The 23,058-nt window shown below is 42.8% G+C and overlaps 2 protein-coding genes across 3 annotated transcripts; one reads left to right on the top strand and one right to left on the bottom strand.

Annotated features, from left to right (window-relative positions):
* Nucleotides 1-789: 789 nt before the first annotated feature.
* CHST10 (carbohydrate sulfotransferase 10) lies at nt 790-22,352 on the bottom strand. Of its 2 annotated transcripts, XR_011047685.1 has the most exons (7): nt 22,253-22,335; nt 16,587-16,721; nt 13,691-13,788; nt 10,157-10,391; nt 7,411-7,516; nt 4,519-5,506; nt 790-3,978 (listed from the first exon to the last, which is right to left on the bottom strand). XR_011047685.1 is itself a non-coding variant. In XM_068395249.1 (6 exons), exons 2-6 carry the CDS (start codon nt 16,696-16,698, stop codon nt 4,969-4,971), a joined length of 1,089 nt encoding a protein of 362 aa, XP_068251350.1. In that variant the 5' UTR covers nt 16,699-16,721; nt 22,253-22,352; the 3' UTR covers nt 790-4,968. The 2 variants fall into 2 exon arrangements, 1 of the variants encoding a protein (XP_068251350.1); XM_068395249.1 differs by having other exon boundaries at nt 790-5,506; nt 22,253-22,352.
* Nucleotides 21,535-22,848, top strand: LOC137660430 (proline-rich protein 2-like). Its single transcript, XM_068395293.1, has 2 exons — nt 21,535-21,667; nt 22,046-22,848. The coding sequence occupies exons 1-2, from the start codon at nt 21,535-21,537 to the stop codon at nt 22,846-22,848; spliced, it is 936 nt and encodes a 311-aa protein (XP_068251394.1).
* Nucleotides 22,849-23,058: the final 210 nt, after the last annotated feature.

The following is a 23,058-nucleotide window of genomic DNA, read 5'->3' on the forward strand; positions in this document are numbered from 1 at the left end:
CATTATGAATGGTTAGTTTCTGGAAGAACTTAGACCTTAGACGCCAGATCAGGAGAAATACTGGGCATTCTCACTGCAGACATCTTGTATCTCACAGAAAAAGCAAAACAGAAGAAAATTTGGCTTAACGTGCACATATTCTGCTTAGACCATGCATTCTTAAATTGTGAATTGTGAAACACATTGTAACAGGAAAAAAAAAATCATCTTAGTAACTTTTCCCCTCCTAATCTCAAATGCAATTCATGCAATTTATGTGAAGGTTGCAGGGACTCCTTACAATATGGGAAATATTTAGAAGTTCCAAACTTTTTCACCCAAAGTTTTGCTTCTTTTTTTTGAAAAAGTAATAGCAGGATTTCCTGCTTTTCCTTTTTTCTTATCCATCTTTCTTCTACAATCTGTTTTACACTCTCGTTTTACCTGAACACACTTCTCCATCTTCCTTTCCCCATCAGAATTGTCGTTCCACATTTTCTTCTTAAATCATGTGTCTAATCACTATGTCATTAGTAGCTAGCCCTGAACAGCACCATTTCTGTGCTTACACCAGCCCGTTGCCCCCAGCTGCATGGCTGCAGGCCTAATGCTGCTCACTTCGTAAGGGAAATGTCTCCCAACTGCATAGCAAACCAGGCTGCAGGCCTTTCAAAGCTGCTCTGGTGGTGACCAGATGAAGCACCTCAGGCTACTGCTACACGCAGGAAAGCAAGATGACAGCTCAGCTGCACACAATTGCATTAAAAGCACAAAAATAGAGATTTATGCAAGGCAGCACCAAAGTCAGCTGCACACGTCAGCGCGAGCAGAACTCACCCCTCCTCCAGGAGGGAGGCACTCTGTGCTTGCCAGCCCCAGCACTGCAGGCTTTGCTGCTAATAGGATCATTTCCTTCTAAAATCTTCCCCATGGCAGCGGCCCAGGAACACGCACAGCTAACTTAGGCTGAAAGGGAATTTTCCACCACCCACAAGCCTCTTTCTACCTTGCATAAATCTTCTCAAGCGCAGGCCACAAAGAAACCGCGCCAGCCTCTGCAGATGACACGAAACAAGCAATTAGCCACGATAAATCTTCAGGGCCCAACACATTTAAAATAAGCACACATTGAATTTACACCTCCTTCAAGGTCCCTTCACATTGCTGTAATAATAGGACGGGGGCTTAGTGTAAATCACAGTAAGGACATTAAGCAGAAAGATCATTCACCCTCTCTCTGTCAATTCAGAGATATCAGACACAGGCAGGTACACTGACAAGACATCTTTTTTCATCTAAGAACATAAGCTTAAGCAACCCCTATATAATCACTCTTTTCTCAACAAACTTTCTGGAGCACAGATAACATCAAAGGTGACTTTCCTGGCCAACAAAGTTATTAACACCTCAAGGAAAAAGTAATGTTCCACAAAAGCCAGAGCTGTCTGATGGCTTCCTTGATCTGAGGACAGAGAGTAGCAGCAGGGGGCTGTTAGCCTCAGTACAAACAGGGCAGCATCTAAGCACAAATAGGAAAACAACATGCTTATCTGTGAAAAATATGTATTTTCAGGCCACTTAGAATTGCTACTTCTTTTAAGGAACAGTTCCCAAAATAAAAAATGGCACGTATATTTTAGCTACAGCAAAACATCTTCATGGTAATGTGATCAGAAAGCACACCGGTGATAACGCACTGTGTGCTGAAGTTAAAAGAAAAGGGGACAGGCATTGCCCTTAAAGTTGGTTCACAAGCGAGTGAATTCTGGATCCATTTTCACCACAAAGAAGAAAAAAAAAACAAAACCCCAAGACCTCAAAAAAACCCCAGTAAGCTGATCTCTAGAAGTGCCCTTAATTTTATGAAGAACGTGAAGGTAACAGATCCATGGAATACATTTTAATTCATGTTTTTTGTCTTTGTTAGCTGAGATCAGATGCCAGACTGAGCACTAGGGAAGGAAGTCCATGAGAAACAAGGAGCTCCACGATGAGTGGAAGCAGTAAAACTGTTCCCTGTCTGTACTTTCCCTAAAGCTAACATACAGCACGGACTCTCTGATGTACAAAGAACATTTCCTCTCCTATTTTCAAGACAATTATTGCAACTCACTATCCCTAAGAACTCAACTTGCCTCTGTAAAATGTGGTTACAACAGGCCACAGGATTCAAAAGCTACTGAGGAGAGACAACGAAAAGAAAGAGATCTGCACAAAGTAAGGATGTGAGTTTGTTTTCTGAAGCTGTAACAACAATAAGAAAAGAGAAGTAACAATCTGGGCCAGCAGTTCCCAAAATATGACAGAAAGATCACCCACAGCTTGAAAGCAGTACGCAAATAACATCCTAACAGCCAAATGACGTTCATGCATGCCACTGGGACTAAATTTGGAAAAGCCTTGTGTAGAGTACAATTAAGCTAAAACAAAATACAAGTATTTAATTCATCTTAACTAGCAGGACAAGAGCCTCCTCCCTGACACAGTATGCTCTGGCCACCCTACCTGCACCAGACTGACATAAGGAGAACCCTACCATACCTCACCAAAGGCTTTCATGTTATCCGAGTTTCTGCAAGAGTCATGCCAAGACTGCACCACCATTATGCAGCCATGCGAGGAAAAAACCCACACTTCTAGAAAGAAAATACAGCTCAGGAAGGTATCATTGAAAGGAGAAACTTTGTGTTTGAATTGAAGAAATGGTAACGAGCGTTCCACTCCCAGCCTGAGGAGCACGGGAGCACGGTGCTGGGAAAGCCGTGCACACCTTGGCCTATATCAGTCCATAGCTCTGTCCACATTTGCTGTCAGATACCGGAGAGAACTCAATGCAGAGAAAGCTACTGGAAAAAAATATTGTTACTTAATATTTATGTAGCACTTCCCACCTGGCAATTTTTAAGCAATCAATACATTAAGTAATTTACCAAGAAAAATAAAAACATACATTGGCATCCTGTGTGATTGGTACCTTATGCTTTCAGAGGAAAACAATTCTACTTTATCTTTATTAGAATTAAACTTTAAGGCCTGAATTCACTATACATTATTCACACTGTTACATTTTAAATCGGCAGAGAGGTAATAAATCAGCTCATTAGCTCCAAAATGTGTTTAACAGTACATTTTGCTAAGTTCCCATATTAAGAAACCACAGAAAAACTTGGAGCTGTTAACATATTTTTATCATTGGTTAAGAACTAACAAGTTAGGGCACTGTAATTGTTGCTTTAAAAAATTTTTTTAAGAAAATCCCACCTTGCAGCTTTGCCACCTTGGACTATTCTCTGCTTAATGATTCTCCCTTATTTCAATTAGTCTGTTGAGATCTCTTTGAAATCACTTCCAGCTACAAAAGGGCTTCCTTCTTGTGGATAGCAGCCCATGTGAGCCTAGAACAGCCTTCCTTTTTCACAAGTGCAAGATGCTTCCCTGTGTTGATACAGAAAGCTATCAAAAACATCCTGTGGCTGGACTTAAGAGCAGATTCCATAGCACTGGCCATCATTAGCATTTCTAGCCAACAACATTATGCTGATTTGAAAATTAATCTTTTGGGACCGAGTTTTAAAAAATACAGTTCACATGCTCACTGTGACAGAGCAATTCCTATATTACAGATACATGGTCTCTCTCTCTTGTGGCCTGCAGGATGAGGTGGCAGCACACTGATTTTTATTGCTCATGAACTCAAACAAGAGATGGTTCTTTATGAGACACAATGCAAGCACAGGCAAATACAATGGCTGCATCCATTCAGTTCTCTTTTTTAAATGCATGAAATGAGTACACAAATTAAGTGACATTCATACTCCTGGCAAGTTGCCAACTCACCCCATTGGTAACAGAAATGTTGGGCATTTTTGAGTTGGGACACCATGGCAGTGAATCACTGGAAAAATCAGGGATTCATCCTGTCTCCTTCCGCAGTAGGGAGATGAATTTTCAGAGAGGGCTAAATTTTCTTTTCTATTAAGTACTGAACATTGAGCAAGGCTGGATATAAGAAAAAGGTAGATTGTTAATCCAAGTAACTCTAGCAGCTCTTTTATATGACATCCCACTTTTGTGGCTTCTTTACTAATTTTAACTGTTAGAAGACACAACAAGTTAAATCGTGTGATATTTAGAGAGCATCTCGTGACTTCTGCATGCGCTCCCACAAGTACAATTAATACTTTATTTTAAATTAATTTTCCTTAAAGTTTCCCTAGCAGTTTCGTATTTCTTCTATGCTCCATTTGCATCTGGTGTTCTCAGGTAACTTACATAGTCAAGAGTTAAATAATATTTTGAAAATCAAAAGTAGAATTATGAGGCTCAATAGACCAGTAGTAAGTACAGTAAACACTTCACAAAAATCCAAAGACAACTGGACTCTGGAACCGTTCCCTTTTTAACACCTCTAAAGCTTCCATCTAATTAGGTTGATTTTGTGACAAAGAAAAATGGGATTAGATCAGCATTACTGTTATTACAGCAGCCTAGATGATTTTACTTGTCAAGCATTTAATCAATTTTTAGTCCTATACTCACCTCCCATTTTCAAAGCTCATGGAGACTACATGCCTTTCTCATGAGCATGAATCATGAAGTTCACCCACATGTCCGAGTTAACCTACAGTGAAATTGTCATCTTTATAAGTACTTCACATTTTAAAAATGGCATTCTGTCTGGGAGAGGGAGGGGAAGATCATACCTCATTTGTTCTCCCTCTTTTTTCCTGGAGGGAAGAGGGGAGAAGTGTAATTCTGTATTTCAGATAACAAGAGACTTCATTCCTAATGGACTGCAATGTCACATATTGAAAACGTGGTCAGTAAACAACAACTATAAGCCCCTACTTGTTCACATGACTAATATTTCACTGAAAAATGGAGCAACAGCAAAAAAATAGAAAACAAATGGTCATTCTCAGCGCTGTCAGTGTTGCAGCTGGTATTCACGCAAGTTTAGATTAATCCATGAGACACTTATTCTAGGTGTCAGTTAAGCAAGAAATCTGGCTCCCGATAACCAAAGAGTTTAAAATCGCCTTCAAAGCGCGTGTAGAGGCGTCTTATGTCTCTCTTGCTAATTCCCAAAAAATACCGCTCTACTTTTGTTTTGTTGTACACTGTTATGCCTGGTGGAATCGTGGGGTATGATACCAGATGGTCTATGCCGGCTGCTTTCAAGATATATGGAGCATCGTCCTCCAGGGTTTCATGGTGTCCAATCACACTATACGTGATTTCACAGGGGGCGCAGAGTTCCACATATGTCACCCAATGAATGATGTGGTCACCAAACTGAACATCCAGCCATCGGTGATTAGGGTCACCCAGATAGCGCACAAAATCCTCGAACTGCAGCCCTTTGGTCTCTGTGCGATTCTTTCTATATTTACGAATGATGCCAGGAGCAATTTCATGCCGGTACCAAGGTTCAAACCGAGGATTATGCACAAACTTGTCTTTAAATGCAGAAATAAGTCTTTCAAATGGATCTCTAACAATAAAAAACTTGAAGTACAAATTCAGTCTAAACAGAGGAAGGAAAAAAATAAGAATTAAATAGTTAAGGAAAGTGTTTAGCAAAGTGTTTAAAGTGTGTTTAGCAAAGACTTACAAAATGTACATAAACTGACCACAGGCACAGCAATAGGAATCTTAACCCACTTGCATAGTCTATCAGTATTATAATCAATAGGACTAGAAATACATTTTTTGTCTTTTTACTAACATTTTTTGTATACAGTACAAAGTGGAAATAGTTCATCCTGGTTTTCACATTTTATTCAAACTGGAGGAGCTTAGTTTGCCTCAATTCATATAAACAGGAGACGAAAGATGCTGAAAAGATGCTGAAAGCTCAGTCAAATATATTTTTAATGCCATGTGATTAAGCTCAAGAAGCCAAATACACAAAGACATGGAAAAAGTGGCTTGGTGCAGCTAAATGCATAGAGGGCTGCATTTTTCACTGGCAGGTAGTTAGACAAATCACTGCTTAAGTAACAAAACAGAAATTCTGGTATTTTATTTGATGTTTTGTCATGCTTCCAATAACGGCCGAGAACATTATTTTCATGAGATCACAGTTTTCAACAGAATTTCACATTTTGTTGTGATACCACTGAGCTGTAATATTCTGTAGTCAGAGATTATCTGTAGGAAGAGTAAATTGAAAACAAAGTTTATTTCAGTAAATAGCTGAGAAAGGAGATTTAGAGCCCAATCCTCACCGGAACAAGTGGATGGACTCTTTCCAGCCTCAACAGGCATTCGGATCAGTCAGGTTCTCCTGACTTACTCCTTACTAGGCAGGGCTAGAGGTCAGCAAACTAGATCAACAGATCCATACCATCCCTCTCTCTACACTTAAACTCTCTGATACTTTATTTTAGAATTCCCAAACAAACCCATGTTATGCATTTCCAGCACAACTTCTGTAGGGGGCTGACTGCAACAACCCAAATCATAACGGCATTCAACTTCAAATACCCTAGCTATAGCTCATCCCTCAGGTGAACAGTTACTTTCTGTGCAGGGCTGTTCACAGGAAGGGATGTTCTCAATAACATGGAGACAGTATTTTCTCTTGCACACTATCAACACAATCAAGTGACCCCATTTCCACAGTCACAGCTGTGTTAAATGTATTTGTACTGCTGAATGCAACAAACCTTGGACTGAGCTCTGCTCATAGCTGACACCACATATATAAGAGGCTGACTCTTCAGAATGGCTTAATACATACAAAAACCATGCAAGCGCAAGCTTACAAGTGTCTGCTGTCATCTTATGTCCTGTTCTTTCCATGCTGCCACCCCTTACAGGGATTATATATGGCATAGGCTCTAGTAGAGATGAGAGCAGAAACAGTCAAAAATCTAGCCAAAGTACTTTAGAAGGCTCTACTGCAGAGAAGTATCTTTTTCTGCTCTGAGAAGAAGCAGAAGCACCCAAATGGGAAGATAAAGTGGTTCAGCTGAACGGACTATACTCTCAGGCTAAGGGGCACTAACATTTTAAACCTATCCAGTTCAATCCTGGTAAGTAAATCTGACTGCAATGACAATCTTAAGTGCAGGCAGTAAGATTTACTGTACAAGGCATCAGGGTGGACGTTCCAACTAAACCTTCCCTTCTGAACGTCAACTATGTAACAACTAGGTATACACTGAACTACAGAAATCCTACATCCAGAGGGAGGTGGTAGGCTCACCTAACTATATCATCAATTACACTGGCGCTCTCCTTCAAAGCCAGCAGGGCAATAGTCACAGCAGCATCCGTGAGGATAACAGAATAGTGCCATAATACAAGTGGTGGAGCAGATCCTGTTGTCCTCAATTCCAGATGTAGACCTCCACTGTACTCTTGATCGTCCATAACATCACTGACTCCAAACCCCTCCCACACCCCTGGGAAGCCACCTCTTACCGTTTTTTAATTTCAGAGTCACTGAAGGAGGACAAGCGTGGAAGGCCATTCTTCTCATGATCATGTACAATATTTTCTGGGATCTCTTCTATGGAAGAAAATGCTCCTAGACAGATCAAAAAGAGAAAGCAAGTGAGTCTTCCAAGGGGCAGGGGGGAAGTCAGCACAAGCAAGCATGCGTGCCTTTGGCTGACAGCTTTTTGTTTTATCTTTCTCTTTTCTGTATTTTTAGCATTTACGGTTACTATGTTTAAAACTGTTAAATTATGAGAGATTCTGACCGCGAAGCTGAAAACTGTTAAAATTCTTCAGGGTATGTGACATCAAGGTCCAGCACCAAATGGCCTCAAAACTCTCAGAAAAGCACATTACGCAAATTTCATCAGCAATTATGTCTAAGCCTATAAACTCCCCGCCTCGGTGTCCCCATTCTCTTTCCCTCTGCCCACACATACAAATGGAGGAAGACTTTGAAGATTAACTCCAAAGAAGGAACCAGCTTTTTGGCTGAGTTTCTACCACCACCAAAATATAAATGCTGTGGGCTGCTTTTGGAACTGTTTCAACACAAAAGCACTTTGCTGTCAGGATCCATGAAGTTCTTTTAATGACTATGCTGTGCTGAAACAAAAATTCCAATCATACAATACTATGCAGATTAAAAAGCACTAAAATTAACAACAGAAAGCCTCCAGATATTCATTTCTGCAAGCACATAAGCTGACAAGAAAAATAATGTCACTAAATTCTCATGCATTTATTTTAAGATCCCGATCCTGGAAGTATTTATGACCTTGGGAAATATCTCATGTGGGCCCCTTGGGCTTTAGGACTAAGCCTTCACACAACAGCATCATTTCAGAGGACCAACCTGCAACAAGAACAGGGGAACATAAAACAAGCTCTTTAGGTGAAAGCCTCTACAGCCTTCTCTGTTCCAGAACTGCAGTGACTAATTCACACCACTCAGCTTCTCAGTTTTCTAATTATTTTTTTTCTTTGGTAGTGGTGTATTTTATTAATTCCAGTTTTCTAATTATATATTTTGGTACTCTGTGTGAATTACATATGTACAACAGATGTCAGATTAGACAGCCTCAGAAACTGAAACCTTGCTTTCATCCAGAGCTGGGATTCAGTACAAGCACTAGCAGAGTTAGCTCCCCCACAGTGCCACAGCTGTGTTTCTCCATCCTGAAGCTCCAAATACCACTTAGGTAAAGCATTCCCCCTCAAGTATCAGTCCTGCCTGCTGAAATCACCCAAAGAGGAGAACGTTAGGTCAGCTGCAGCGGTAGTCTTCATTATCAGATAATAGTACACTGGCAGCTCAAGGCAGGAGAGACCAGTGTTTATATGGAAACAATTTTCTGTCATTATCCAACATGCCAGAACTAGGAAGCTCAAGGTGAAAGGTTCCCTGCTGGTAAGACATGAGTTATCCTCCACTCAATGCAGCCAATACATCCCTGCCTGTCCAGAGCTATTCTTTGCATGTTATCTCTGTTAAATTCTGGTAAGAGCAGGTACTTCAATGCATTCATATAGTTTCATATTAAGTACTTTCTTGGAGTGTAGCTTTCATAGGTATTTAAGACACATGCCCATACCTATGTGTGTGCATATCTTTGCTGAATTTTCAGCTCCCATCCATATATCAAAGTTGAAACTAATATTAAAGTGTTTAAAGATACACTCCTTGCTACAAAAGTTTTGCTGAGGGACACAGTTCCTTTGCCAATTTGTAGCTGTTTCCTTCTGGGTGTGCAAACTAGCTCACATAAGGTACATAAAAACCCAAGTGCAGAGCCAGCTGTTCACAGAGTGCTTGTAACAAGAAAGCTGGGTTTACAATGTTCAGGTTTTGCCCACACCTTGGTGAGCTATGCCACCTGCAAACCACAGAAGTACCTCAACTGACCTGACTATATCTAGCAAATTCACAGCCCTGGTGCACAGACAAGCAAGATGGTCTCATGTCAAACCACGGTGTGTTACGTTAAATACCATCAAGTTAAGTTTATGTGTGCAGGTAGTGGTACAGTAGAAAACCCTGAGGAAATGAATTATTTTTATTGGCATACCAGGCTACTAGAGGAGGATGGTAGGCTACATACAGACAGGCAGTGTTCACCTTGCAGATCGTTATTCAAACACACTAGTCCCTTTACTCCTTCTTTTACAGCCTTTTATAACATACCTTTGTTGACCAAACTATCACCTTAAGCACCTCAGAATCTTCATAACTCCTGTGACAGCTCACTGATAGCACATACATAAAATTTCAGCAGTACCAACCAACAGCAGCTGCCAAGTGTTAAGTAGCTTTCTTCACGGCTAAAAAGCCCCAGTTAAAAGTCAGTGGCTTCCAGTCAGAAATCTTATATTACTGTTTCTTAGGGAATTGTGACACCTTGTAATTTACTTGTTTTCAAATTCCATAAATTAGTGCCACCCCTTCAAAGATAACAAATCTACCTACCACAAGCATATGGGTACTCTTTCATGACTCAAATCACTTTTGAGCCAAGCAATAACAGTATTTATTTTCCCAGAAAGAACAGGTTTATTTTCTTTAAAATAGATGTTTTGAAAGGATTAAGCAACTGTAAAGAATGAAAGGCTGAAATTAAGTATCAGTGTACAGAAAAGCAGAAAGAACTCATTTTTGTGTTGTCCCAGTTGGACCAATTCTGCTCTTTCCTCCTCCTCAAAGAAACCCACACACCCACAGCAAAGTAGATACCATTTAAAACGATCAAGACTTTTTTCCACTGAGTGTTGCCCACTTTTGGCGTCTGACAAAACAGGATCTTGTGCTTGTCACACACAAATATTCGGTCCAAGACGAATTTGGAAACTGTAGTGTGAGAGAGATTTCTCAATGCAGTGTCTCTGCAGACATTCCCGAGAAGCTCAAGTCTTTCCATATGAACCAGGGGCTGGCGGATCACATTTCCAGAAAAAGCTTTTCCAGTTGGCTTTATGAAATGGAGAGGGAGGGGGAAAGAAAAAGAGTGCAAGAATTTAGTTTTCAGATCAAATTCTAAAATATAAAAATCCCCAAATCGTGCATCCTAATGACTCCCAGATTCTCAACAAAAACATTGCTAAAGGAGTAGCACATAGTTTCCTTCCTGTGCTGCTGCTGTACACGTCGGTTCAACTCTTAAGTCATTATGTAGTAGTAGACAGTAGTAAGAGCTTTTGCATAAAGCAATTTAAGTCTGCTGCAGAGCAGCAGGGTCTTATCTGTGTGGATACAACATGCCTTGACCAAATATTGGAACTCACACAAAGCTTCAAAAGCAAGTAAGAAAACTTCTGATGGGTTGGGACAGGAATTTCAACAGAAATCAAACTTTAACCTCTGAGAAGATGGGGCTTAGGGATGCTGATCCATCTGGCTAGGAAAGAAGAACTTAGGATAAAAGTTTCATATTGTTTTCTAGCACCTGTAGGCATTCAGCGTTTCCATTTATCCAAGTTGCAAAAAAATTAAGTGGACAAAAATTCACACAATTAGCATCAGCACTTACTGTGGCAAATGAGAGAAGTAGGCAGGATTCCTCTCCCCCAAAATGGATGAACCGTTTGATGTCTCATTATTCTGAGACTAAGAAAGGAACCACGACCACCTCTGCCTCACGATTAGTGGGGAGACAGGAAAGAGGAGCTTGTCTGATTAACAGGTGATGGGAAATCGTGAATTTCTACTGACAAATCTTCCCCCTTCCACTAATTTATTTACACAGTTGGCAATCCCCAATATCAATACAGACTAAGGGATGTACTGGTTGAGAGCATCCCTGCAGAGAAGGAGTGGGGGATACTGATGAATGAAAAATTGGATATATGCCGCCAATGGCATCCTGGGGTGTATTAGAAGGGGTGTGGTCAGCAGGTCGAGAGAGGTTCTCCTCCCCCTCTACTCTGCCCTGGTGAGGCCGCATCTGGAGTACTGTGTCCAGTTCTGGGCCCCTCAGTTCAAGGACAGGGAACTGCTAGAGAGAGTCCAGCGCAGAGCCACGAAGATGATTAAGGGAGTGGAACATCTCCCTTATGAGGAGAGGCTGAGGGAGCTGGGTCTCTTTAGCTTAGAGAAGAGGAGACTGAGGGGTGACCTCATTAATGTTCATAAATATGGAAAGGGCAAGTGTCAAGAGGATGGAGCCAGGCTCTTCTCAGTGACATCCATTGACAGGACAAGGGGCAATGGGTGCAAGCTGGAACACAGGAGGTTCCACTTAAATTTGAGGAAAAACTTCTTTACGGTGAGGGTGACTGAACACTGGAACAGGCTGCCCAGAGAGGTTGTGGAGTCTCCTTCTCTGGAGACATTCAAAACCCGCCTGGACGCGTTCCTGTGTGATATGGTCTAGGCAATCCTGCCCCGGCAGGGGGATTGGACTAGATGATCTTTCGAGGTCCCTTCCAATCCCTAACATTCTGTGATTCTGTGATTCTGTGAATGTGCGCTCGCAGCCCAGAAAGCCAATCATATCCTGGGCTGCATTAAAAAAAGCACGGCCAGCAGGTCGAGGGAGGTGATTCTGCCCCTCTGCTCTGCTCTTGTGAGACCCCACCTGGAGTACTGCATCCAGTTCTGGGGTCCCCAGTACAAGACATGGACCTGTTGAAGTTGGTCCAGAGGAGGGCCACAAAAATGGTCAGAGGGCTGCAAAACCTCTCCTATGAAGAGAGGCCGAGAGAGTTGGGGTTGTTCAGCCTGGAGAAGATGAGGCTCTGGGGAGACTTTATTGTGGCCTTTCAATGTTTACAGGGGGTTTATTAGAAAGACAGAGACACTTTTTACCATGGCCTGTAGTGACAGGACAAGGGGTAATGGTTTTAAACTGAAAGAGGGTAGATTTAGATTAGATATTAGGAAGAAATTCTTTCCTGTGAGGGTGGTGAGACACTGGAACAGGTTGCCCAGAGAAGTTGTGGATGCCCCCTCCCTGGAAGTGTTCAAGGCCAGGTTGGATGGGGCTTTGAGCAACCTTGTCTAGTGGAAGGTGTCCCTGTCCATGGCAGGGGGGTTGGAACTAGATGATCTTTAAGGTCCCTTCCAACCCAAACCATCCTGTGATTCTATGATTTTAGGTACAGTGTCCAAGCTACACATGAAAAAGGAACGATTTTACTTTTTGTCCCAATCCTCCATAAGGGAAAAAAAAAAATCTCATTCTGTTTTTTCTGTCTGTTACTCTTTTCCAGTATCTCCTGGTCAGAATGTAATCTGAACAGCCTGACAGATTGCTTGTCTGTCAAAACAATTCCTTTCACATGCAACCAGGATTAATATTATTGTTCTGCATTTCATGCTGTTGAGAAGTCAATAGTTTTAGATCCAGAAAACTTATTATCCTCTTCCATACAAGTAAAGGAAGATATTAAAACTCACTACACAGATCTACCAGCCTTCCATTGAACAAAGTGTTTCTCCCAAGTATTTTGAGGATAACTTAAATTTCAGGTTTTTTACATACGAAAACAAAAAGTGTCATGTTTATACAGAAACCTACCTTCTATGCTGCATCACAAAAATACTTCAAAACAAAGTTTAAACTTATGTTTAAAGTATTTAACATAAACTTATGTAACCAATGGAAAAAAACTGACCTTAGCCCACTGTGCAAGTAGTCTCAAATTTACATTTGCATAACGGATTTTCAGAGTTTCCGTGTAAATTAGCAAGTACCACATTTGTACTGCTTTTTTTGCTGAAAGCACAGAACTATGCATCTAAAGGATAAACTGGTATTGAATACTATTGTGTTCATGTTCTGCTTTGGAAAAAATGCTGAGATGTGAAGCACAAAGAGCACAAAACATGAAAAAGAAATGGAGACCGATAAAAAGAATCAGAGAGACTGGGCAGAGAACTAAGAGAATAGACAAGACACAGGCTTGCCCTGAAGAACCACAAACCTGATGGCTATGGCAAGGCAGAATACAAATAATCTAAAATTGGGCCATTATATTAAAAAGGCTAGCAAAAATGACTGCCCTGACTTGATAAAGGAGTACTGTAACAATTTTCTCTTAGAAATGGAAACACATTAAATTGAATCATTCAGATGAAACAAGACAGCAGGTTACCATAACAAACTAGCTTTGTGAAGCTAAAATGAATTCTGTTGGCTCTATCTAAATAGAACAGTCTGAATAAATAATTCCTGCCTAGCGATTCCTTTTAACAACAGGAAGCCCTTACTTAATCTCTTATTTTCTCAGACTCTCTTATACATGTAACCCTTATCTCAACAGTACGCACCTGGAATTCTTCAGGCCAATGTTTTTCCCCCAGCACATGTACGTTCTCCACTTTTGTCACAGCTGTCAGTATCAATGGCTCTTGCTTGGCACCGTAGCCTAAAGAAGGGAGAACAGCATTACAGAAGGTGGGGGGAAGGCAACTACTTCTGCTTTACAGCTAACACAACCGAACATCACTTTCTGTATTAAGCTTACAAAACATTAGGATCGGTTTCCAAATGGGAAGGTACTAGGCAAGACATGAGACAGACTATGAATATTTGAAAGCATATAATCTATGGGAATTTTGGATGCAATTTCAGTTGAGTTTTACCAAAGAAACATGTCCGTTATCTTTTATTTTGGTTTTCTTTAAACAAACTGTGCAAAAAGACACAGAAATCATAAATCCAAACATCACGATTGGTAGACAATTGAGCATAACTATATAGACTTGACAGTATGAGATTTTTTATTTTTCGATAAACATCCCAAAGCATGTACAAATAAAAAACTTAATCTACCAGGTTTCTCCCTCCCTTCATATTAATAGATAGGTTTCTTCTGTTGTAAACTCTTAAGACATTACAAGAAGAAAAGTGTCATTAAGGACCACCTTTTATGTCTTTGGTGCTCTAAGTAAACACCTCTAACCAGCAATAAATACAAGATCTCCTCTTCGTTTGTAACTGGACTGATGGCCTGCCTTAGAGACTCCCACAACGGAAGAATAAACTCAGCTGAAACTCTTGTTCTTTTTTAATGATTTTAGGGCAGCTGATAGTTTGAGACCAAATTTAAGTATGTAAGGGAAGAACCCTTTGCATCTTTTGCAACTGGTATACTACAGGAAAACTGAAAAATAACACAAGGCTGTAGCTTTACTTTACATGGAAGGATCAAAAATAATTTGAAGCAGCTTTCCCTAAGCACAAAGCAGAAAGAACATGATTTCTCCCTGAAAATTTACTTCCATCCACATTGGATTACTCTTCCTTTCATATAGTTGCTTCTATGAATAATCTTTCTTCGTCTGCATCCACAGTGGCTTACTGTTTTATGGTCAAGAAAATGTGTGTAATGCCTATGTCCTTTCCTTAAGGGAGTACTCTACTCTGCCTACATTGGATTTTAACAAAGGGCATGCGTGGAAAAGCAAGTGAAAAGTGAAAACAATGTAAGCATCCAAGCAATCAGCTACAGTATATATTGTTGTGCACAGGCTTACTTCACAGTATCCTTTTGTAAAATCAAAGTAACCTGACTCGGTGAAAGAGCAGTTAAAGTATCTTTCATTATCAGCGGGTAAAAGCATGCCTGCAGATGCTACTAGAGATGATGGACAGAAACTTACTCCTTCTCATTAAAAAGTTCCTATTGCTCATGCACCCAAGATGTCAGTAAAAGGCTGAAACAAAAAAAACATTGATTCATTGAGCATCTGCTGGTTTTGTTCTAGCTGCTAAGTAGACACATCCAAATAAGGAAAATTTCTGACAAGCTGTATTTTATTAAGTCTAGAAGAGTTCCTCCAGGATTGGCCATCCTGTTCGGACTTTCTCCAAAATTCTGTTGGTATATTCAAATTACTTCCTTTCATTAGTCCTAGTACAAACACTGGTATCTCCAACACATACGTATGCTTAACCACAGTCATGCCTTTGCAGGACTGGAGCTTAAGAACTTATGCAATCTTGTGCTCAGAAAACTATTCAAAGGGGAAGGAAGATTCAGCATAGACCAAAAAAAAAACAAAAAAAAGAGAAAAATTGACAAGCCAAGATAATAAAAAGCAAGTAAATGCAAAGGGTGTACTCTAATATTTTTTTAACTACATTTTAATCCTCCTGACAAATTCTGATGGAAAGAACCACTCAAAGAATACCTGAGCTGGGAAACAAGAGTTGGCATAGAATGAAATACTGGAAGATTTAACTACCTAAGACCAGTTTATTTGCAGATGTACTAGGGCTCAAAAACAGCTGGGACCAAGGAAAGCTAAATTAGCCTACAGTCCTCATCTGTACGACTTGCTGAATAAATCTCCACACAGAGGTATGCTATTTAAAACGGTACACCTAATATATTTATCCACTATTAAGTCATTGAAACAAATGGCACTAGTGATGTCAGTGCTTCAAAAGTTACACATTTTTTGTGTATCTTAGGAAGATGCAGAAATACAGATCTCTTAGGACTGTAAGTCATCTCATCACCTTCACCCTAAACTCTCTGTAGGATGGCTTTGTAACCGTAGCTCCTCAGCAGACAGGAAACTAACATGCTGTGTGGTGTCATCAAATGGCTTAAATTCCTCATCAGCTTAATACCATCTGGGCTACTTATGCTAAGCAAAAGCCTATAAGCTGCTTGTCAGTCAAACAGCAGAGGATAAAACTGAATGCAAGAAGCAGGGCAGAGGTGGCTAGGCTAAGTGCTGCAAATGAAATAAAACTTTCCACAAGTTTTACGTAATACTGCAGCCACAGGACAAGCAGTCACAGGAGGACAGAAACTAGCATCATGTGAAATGAACTCCTTAATTCCTTGTGAATCTCCTTTGTCTTTAAACAGGTAATTGTGCTCTTTTGTTTTGTACATGACTTCTACTCCTAGCAGATCAAGATACTGAAACTGTGTACTTGAAAAAGCAGACCTCACAAGACAGTACTGCCAAACATGATCCCCTCTGTTCTTAACCACTAGAAAAAAAGACATGATGTTAGTTTGCAGATGTCTACCAAGAAAAGCAGAAACTGAATATCAGCACTGTCAGTTCTAGAAATTTAGTTCTTCTGTTCTCAATGCTACTGAAGAAGTGGTGACATGCCGAGAACTACTTTGCACAGAAAGAGTATTTGTGTCAAGCACTATTCAATTTTCTGTTTCACATCAAACATTACAGCTGAACTTACCATCTGGGTCTTTAAAAGTTAATGTGATAAACTTGCTAGCAACCATGAACATGAATATCACCCAAAAGCATGCAGCTAGCAGCAGCCATTGGTGGTGCATGTTGTCAGACATGAGCCATATAAAGTTGTTGCTTCCTGTTTGAAAGAGGAAAGATTGACACATTAATTATTTTTGTTCCAGTTTACAAAAATACTTTCCATAACCAAAATGACAAAACTCTAATATGTATGCATGTCATAAAACATAGCAGGAGATTTCACTTACTTTTTTTCCTTTTGACTGTTTTTTTAACCAACGGACTCTCTCTCTAGCAGTTCCCTGTCCTTCTTGAACTGAGGGGCCCAGAACTGGACACAATATTCCAGATGCGGCCTCACCAGGGCAGAGTAGAGGGGGAAGAGAACCTCTCTTGACCTACTAACCACACCCCTTCTAATACACCCCAGGATGCCACTGGCCTTCTTGGCCACAAGGGCACACTGCTGGCTCATGGTCATCCTGCTGTCCACTAGGACCCCCAGGTCCCTTTCCCCTACGCTGCTCTCCAACAGGTCTGCCCCCAACTTGTACTCATACACGGGGTTGTTCTTGCCCAGATGCAGGACTCTACACTTGCCCTTGTTATATTTTATTAAATTTCTCGCCGCCCAACTCTCCAGCCTGTCCAGGTCTCTCTGAATGGCAGCACAGCCTTCCGGTGCGTCAGCCACTCCTCCCAGTTTGGTGTCATCAGCGAACTTGCTGACAGTGCACTCTATTCCCTCATCCAAGTCATTAATGAATATATTGAATAGTACTGGTCCCAGTACCAACCCTTGAGGGACTCCACTAGATACAGGCCTCCAACTGGACTCTGTCCCATTGACCACCACTCTCTGGCTTCTTTTCTTCAGCCAGTTCACAATCCACCTCACTACCCGATCATCCAGACCACGCTTCCTCAGTTTAGCTGCGAGGATGCTGTGGGAGACCATGTCAAACGCTTTACTGAAATCGAGATAGACCACATCCACAGCTTTACCATCGTCTATCCATTGGGTTATGTTTCCTTGGAGCAGTGTCTGCTACCTGTGGCTGCATCCCTGCAGGTAAGCCTTAAAGACAGGACTTCCCTAGGAGTGCAGGAAGCGTTACCCAAACAACTGAGACCACAGATTTAATGCGCAAAGAAGCCACAGGTACTGACTGAATCCAAGCAGAGTGAGGATGAGGATACTGCACAGTATTACAAACACATTGTGTCTGCCCTACCTCGCAGTTTGTAAGTTTGCTGGCGTGCTCTGAGCACTGCTTAGCTTGATTTTAGAAACTGTAATCCTACTAAATTATTTTTTTTGTGGTTAAAAGTTAAGATGCAATATAAGGAAACCAATTACAAAAAAAAAGATCTAAGCCCCCAGCCATTAAGAGAAATGTAAAATTTTAAGCTACATCTTCTACTGAATTTCCAGCTGCTGATGGGCAGTGCACCCAGGGAAGCACTGGGGCTGACACTGAGTATCTGTGAAAGCTCCACTGCAAAATTTAAGCTTCCATAACTTTAAAAAAACCCAACAAAAACCTAACAGCAAACATCACTGCCTACCTACCAAAACCTGAGACTCCTCAGGCTTGAGTATTTATCCTGCAAAAATAAAGCACCATTGTCTCAGTTGTTGCTGGAGAGATAAGACACCTGAGGGCCTGAACTCAGGCGCTGGAAAGTTCAAACGTAAGCGAATGCTTCGTTTTGAGGACTCACACAACACAACTTCAGGACACTTAACCAAAGAGGATCTAACACAAAAACCTCATACAATGAGATCCTCTCAACAATCCTGTGAGGTTTGTGCTTGTAGCCTCGGGAAGAACAAAAACCAAAACCCACCCACATAACTAGCTATAGCATCGAACTCAGTCCTAAAGTAGCCACATGCAACTCCAATGAGAGTCACATCTGCATGGTTTGTGATCATGCTCTATACAGCCACTTGATGCACTGACAGGGAATGAGAGAGATGCCCCATTCCCAGCTAAGATGCCTAAAACACACTAGTTAATACTTCTAAGCAAACTTCAAGTTTTTCAGTCATATACCAGTATTTCACCTTTCTCGTTCCCACAAAGCTTCAATAACAGAAGTGAGCCTGGTTTTGACGTTGTTTCAGCACGTCCACTTGCAACATCAGTACTACTATTACAGGTGCTGATCGCTTTTCCAACCAGCTTTTGCCTTCCAGCAATGCCAAAGTTTCCAGGAAGGGTTCTTACTGTAGCTGACAGAAGTGAAATGTCTTCAGGGTATATCAAAAGCCTGTGCAGGTAGACAAGCAGTTTAAAACAGATTTGGGACCTTAAGGATGTATGTGAAATGGGTGAGATGAGGAAAAGAACAGAGTACCTCCAATTAAAAAAAAAAAAAAAAAGAATTCATAATTTTTAGCAAGGATGGCAGTGTTCAGGCCTATTTTTATTTTCTCAGTGCAATATTTTTCAGTTTGGCTTCTGAGAGGTCCTTTTTTTCCTTCTTTTATGATTTCATTTTTAAGTACTTCTCCTAAAAACACTGCATTTAGGTAAAAAGAAGTATCAACAGTCTTTTGGACAATTATAGGTGCTGTGACCTCCACGAAGATAATGTTTGTCATCTCCTATTTTCTGCTGCAATTCCCTAGCTGCCAACTGAGCATGCAACGTCCGAGACATGTTATTCTTCAACATCAAAAACAGTTGGCCAGGAAGGGCAAATAATATGGCATGAATTCTAGAGCACCGACCTCTTTCCATCTAAGTAGTTCAAAAGTTATTCGCATCCTACCATTGCACTAGTGCAAAACTTGCCCTACGATTCACGCTGAAAACCACCAGGTCTCAAGGGTCCTCATTTTTCAGGCTGCCACAACATCCAGCATCTCCCATTTAAGGCACTGAAATTTATCACCGTTGCTTTCAGACATCACAATAATTTGGAAAACTTTCCAACTCTCACAGATGAGAGAAATGCAAAAAAGATGTTAGGACAGAAAACAGCAATGACATTTTTGCTTTTTGGGTAGCTCTGCTAAAACCATGAAAACCATCCAACATGCAAAATACAATTGAATCTGTCTTCAAGGCAGCAGACTGACGGAAGCTTACAGAGAATGTTCTGCAGGCAGAAAACCTCTTTCTAACCATCAGCTGCAGGCTTTTCAGAGACATGACGAACGGTCTGGGCCAGACCCTTCTGTCTAACCCAGTATATTTGTTCTACATAAAGAACAGCAGAAATGGCCTCCAACGTTTGTAGTATCCCTGCTAAGTCTGCCCAATTCTATAATGGTGATGGATGCACACCATTCAGTAAGGATTATTGATCTGTATCCCCTTATGTAATTTATGTATTGTATTTCTAAGAAGTTGTGTTAAATGACATGGGAAAAGCAGTTTCCACGCACTCTGACCTAAAAAGCAGTTAGCATGCACAGGACCCTGCTGCCAGATCCTGTGCTCTAGGGATAGGAGAACAACATTTCAGCCAAAGACACCTATGAGCAGTACACTGCTTACCTCAAGGACTGGACTCCGAGACCAGAAAGGGGACAGAATAGCAGTTACATCCCTAACAACAACTACTATTACCCTTCAATATGTCGAAGCTGAGAGGAAAATATTAAGCAGTGTTGTCTACTCCTTTTTTTATGCGCACAGCAAATCTGCAACCATGCTCATCGATGTAAGAGTCTTGTCAGAGGATCTGTTATAACATAATTACAATGGCCAGCACTCTTACTCACTTCTATCATCCTAAACAAAACTACATCTCTATCAGCAGCTCATTACCTATCTCAAGAAGCAGGACTATTCAAAATTATATACAGGAGTAATTCAACCATTATGCTCACTTAAATGCAATGACCAGTAGTGTTTTTAAAATAACGTGTTTATGTTGTTTCCCTTTCTCTGTCTGCTTCTTTAATATTTTTATCATTTTCACACAGGGTAGTCACACTTCTGTTGTATCTCCCATCTTACTGCATTTCTGTTGCCTCTCCTGTTACTTATTTTCTAGTGAATACAGATACTAGTTACTGTTTTTTTTCTTTAATAGTTTCCTTCAGCTTCCAAATGTGTCTTTTACTTCTTCTTGCCCAAAACATTTTTTCTTTACAAGTAAAAAAAAAAAAAGCTGTTGAAGGTTTAGACTGTTTTCTCACAATGAAATACGCAGGGATTTTTCAGGTTACTCCTTCTCCCTCTTATTGCAATTCTACACTTTTTTAGGAGCAAAAGATCCCCGAAACCCCTCTCTCCATCCATTCCTCTGTCCTTCCCTCCCTGTGCTACTTACCCCAAAGACAAACGGTCACATAACCATCAGATCAGCCAGATGCCAGTTTTGTATGAGAAAAAATGGGACTGCAAACACACAGACAAACACAAACCAAAGATCAGGACACAAAGCGACCCATGGCCTGTGAGTAACCTGTTACCTGGAAAAAACACTCACCCTTTGCAGAAGACAGGTGTCTTTATGTGAATGATGGGACAAAGCACAGAAGATTTAAACAACATTAAAACTCAGTGCACTGTCTCTGCCGTGCAGCTTATGCCATTTGGATAGGGGCTCCTTGGCAGGACAGTCCCTGCACGCATCGCGAATGACAGCAGCACACCAGTAGTCTCAAACTACCAACTCCTTGCCCATCAGCACATGACTAATGATGTAATTTGAAACGGAACTGGTAAGGAAGGCTGAACAGCAGCTAGCTGGGATACCTAATCCATTTTCATCAAGACCTCCTTTGTGTTATCTTAAAGTTAAGAGAGACAGACAATTTATTACGCTTTTTAAAAAAACGTTGGACTAAAATCTATCACACACTCCTTTGGTACATTGGGTGGTGCTACTAAATGTTATAACGTACATTATAACAGGCATCTCTGAAAGCTGGTTCTTTCCTAAAGGCTTTCCTCCATCCCGAAGGCATGAACAGGCCTATCGTCTCTGCTCTTCCTGCTACCGCTGGCGAGGCGAGCCGAGACCTCCCTGAGCGGGCACAACTCACCTGTCAGCGGGAAGAAAACCAGCTACGGGCACAGCAGCCCCCGCAGCAGCCGCGTAACCCACCTCGGCCCGGGGCAGGCTCAGCCTACGCCAGCTCCATGGCCCCCAGCCGGGGAACGAGACCCTGCCTGCCCACCCAGCACACCCGGGCCCTGTTTGACAGTCACCGGGTCCAACTCCACAGGGCACCCCGTGCTCTTCGCAGCTGGGAACGGCAGCTCTTTCCCCAGCATCGGGGCTTCCCGGGGGCTCCATTCACAGCCCAAGGAGGGGGGATAAAAAACAGAGCGGTCCCGACCAGGAAGACGGGACACGGCCGTGCTCGGACCGGCACGGGATGAGCGAAGCAAAGCCCAGCCCCAGCCCACATGCCGGGGTCCGGTCGCACGGACCAAGGCTGAACAGGCGTAAACTTTTCCCGTTCCCGAGGAGGAAGCACGGGGGGGGGGGGGGGGGGCTTCCCCCCACCCCCGACTAGTAGAGACAACAAACGCCCGCAGCGTCCGCTGGCTTCCCCGCCTGACCGCCCGGAGGAGCCTCTCCCCGGGGCTGCCGGACGCCGAGCCTCCCCCCGCAGCCCCGGCCTGGCCCCGCCCCGGGGTAACGGGCCTCCCTCACAGCTCCCCCTCCCCAGCTTACCGGCCCTCCAGCACCGCTCCCCGCAGCCTCGGCCCCCCGCGGCGGGGCGCCGCTTCTGCCGGGGGCCTGCCTCAGTCGGCGGCGCGGCCGTCCGGCTCAGGCGGCCCCGGCTGCTGCTGCATCCTCCCCCCCGCCCGGCTGCGGGCGGCGGCGGCGGCAACGGCGGCGCCTCCCCGCCCCCGCTCAGCCCCTGCTGCTGCCGCTGCCGCTGCCGGGCCCTGCCGCCGCCGCCTCCATTTCCTCCCGCCGTGGGCAGGCCTCGGCCTCAGCCGCGCTCCCAGCTCCTCCGCCGGGAAGGAGAGGAAGGTGAAGGCCACCGCGGGGACCGCTCGGCCCGGCTCCGAGGACACGCAACGCCGCGCCCGGCCGCCCGGAGGCGGGAGGGAGGGATGGAGGGCGGGCTGCAATCCCCGCCTCTCCCCGCCTCGCCTCGCCCTGGCGGGAACGGGCCGTCTCAGCCGGCGGCCCGGGCGCGACCCCCGGGAAGGCGGGCAGCGGTGCCTTTGGTCGGCCTCAGCCCCCACCTCGTCTCCCAGCCCCGCCGCAGGCCCCGGCCTCGGCCCTCGCCGCCCCCTGATGGCTTCCAGTTTTCGTAGGGTGGCTAGTGCTTCTCGGCGGGGCCCACAGTCAGCGCGCAGCTGCACCCACGTATATACACGTGTATATGTGTTTCTTTTTCATTTACGGTTAAAAATATCTTTAATAGGTCCCTAACGCTCGTGTTTCAAAAAAAGAAGGCCGAAAATGTGACTTTTGTGCACCTACAGGACTCCCACACCCACAAATCCCATCAAAACCAGGTGCTG

The sequence above is a fragment of the Nyctibius grandis genome, chromosome 2 (genome assembly GCF_013368605.1).
Source record: "Nyctibius grandis isolate bNycGra1 chromosome 2, bNycGra1.pri, whole genome shotgun sequence".
In the NCBI taxonomy this organism is placed as follows: Eukaryota; Metazoa; Chordata; class Aves; order Nyctibiiformes; family Nyctibiidae; genus Nyctibius; species Nyctibius grandis.

What these genes read in the sequence shown, in the direction of transcription:
- CHST10 (XM_068395249.1), bottom strand. Translation starts at nt 16,698, where the DNA reads ATGTCTGACAACATGCACCACCAATGGCTGCTGCTAGCTGCATGCTTT. An exon ending in ATTGGCCTGAAGAATTCCAG is followed by an intron (nt 10,392 to 13,690) that starts GTGCGTACTGTT and finishes CATTTCATAAAG; the next exon opens with CCAACTGGAAAAGCTTTTTC. An exon ending in GACTCTGAAATTAAAAAACG is followed by an intron (nt 5,507 to 7,410) that starts GTAAGAGGTGGC and finishes TCCTCTGTTTAG; the next exon opens with ACTGAATTTGTACTTCAAGT.
- LOC137660430 (XM_068395293.1), top strand. Translation starts at nt 21,535, where the DNA reads ATGAACAGGCCTATCGTCTCTGCTCTTCCTGCTACCGCTGGCGAGGCG. An exon ending in GCAGCCCCCGCAGCAGCCGC is followed by an intron (nt 21,668 to 22,045) that starts GTAACCCACCTC and finishes GTTCCCGAGGAG; the next exon opens with GAAGCACGGGGGGGGGGGGG.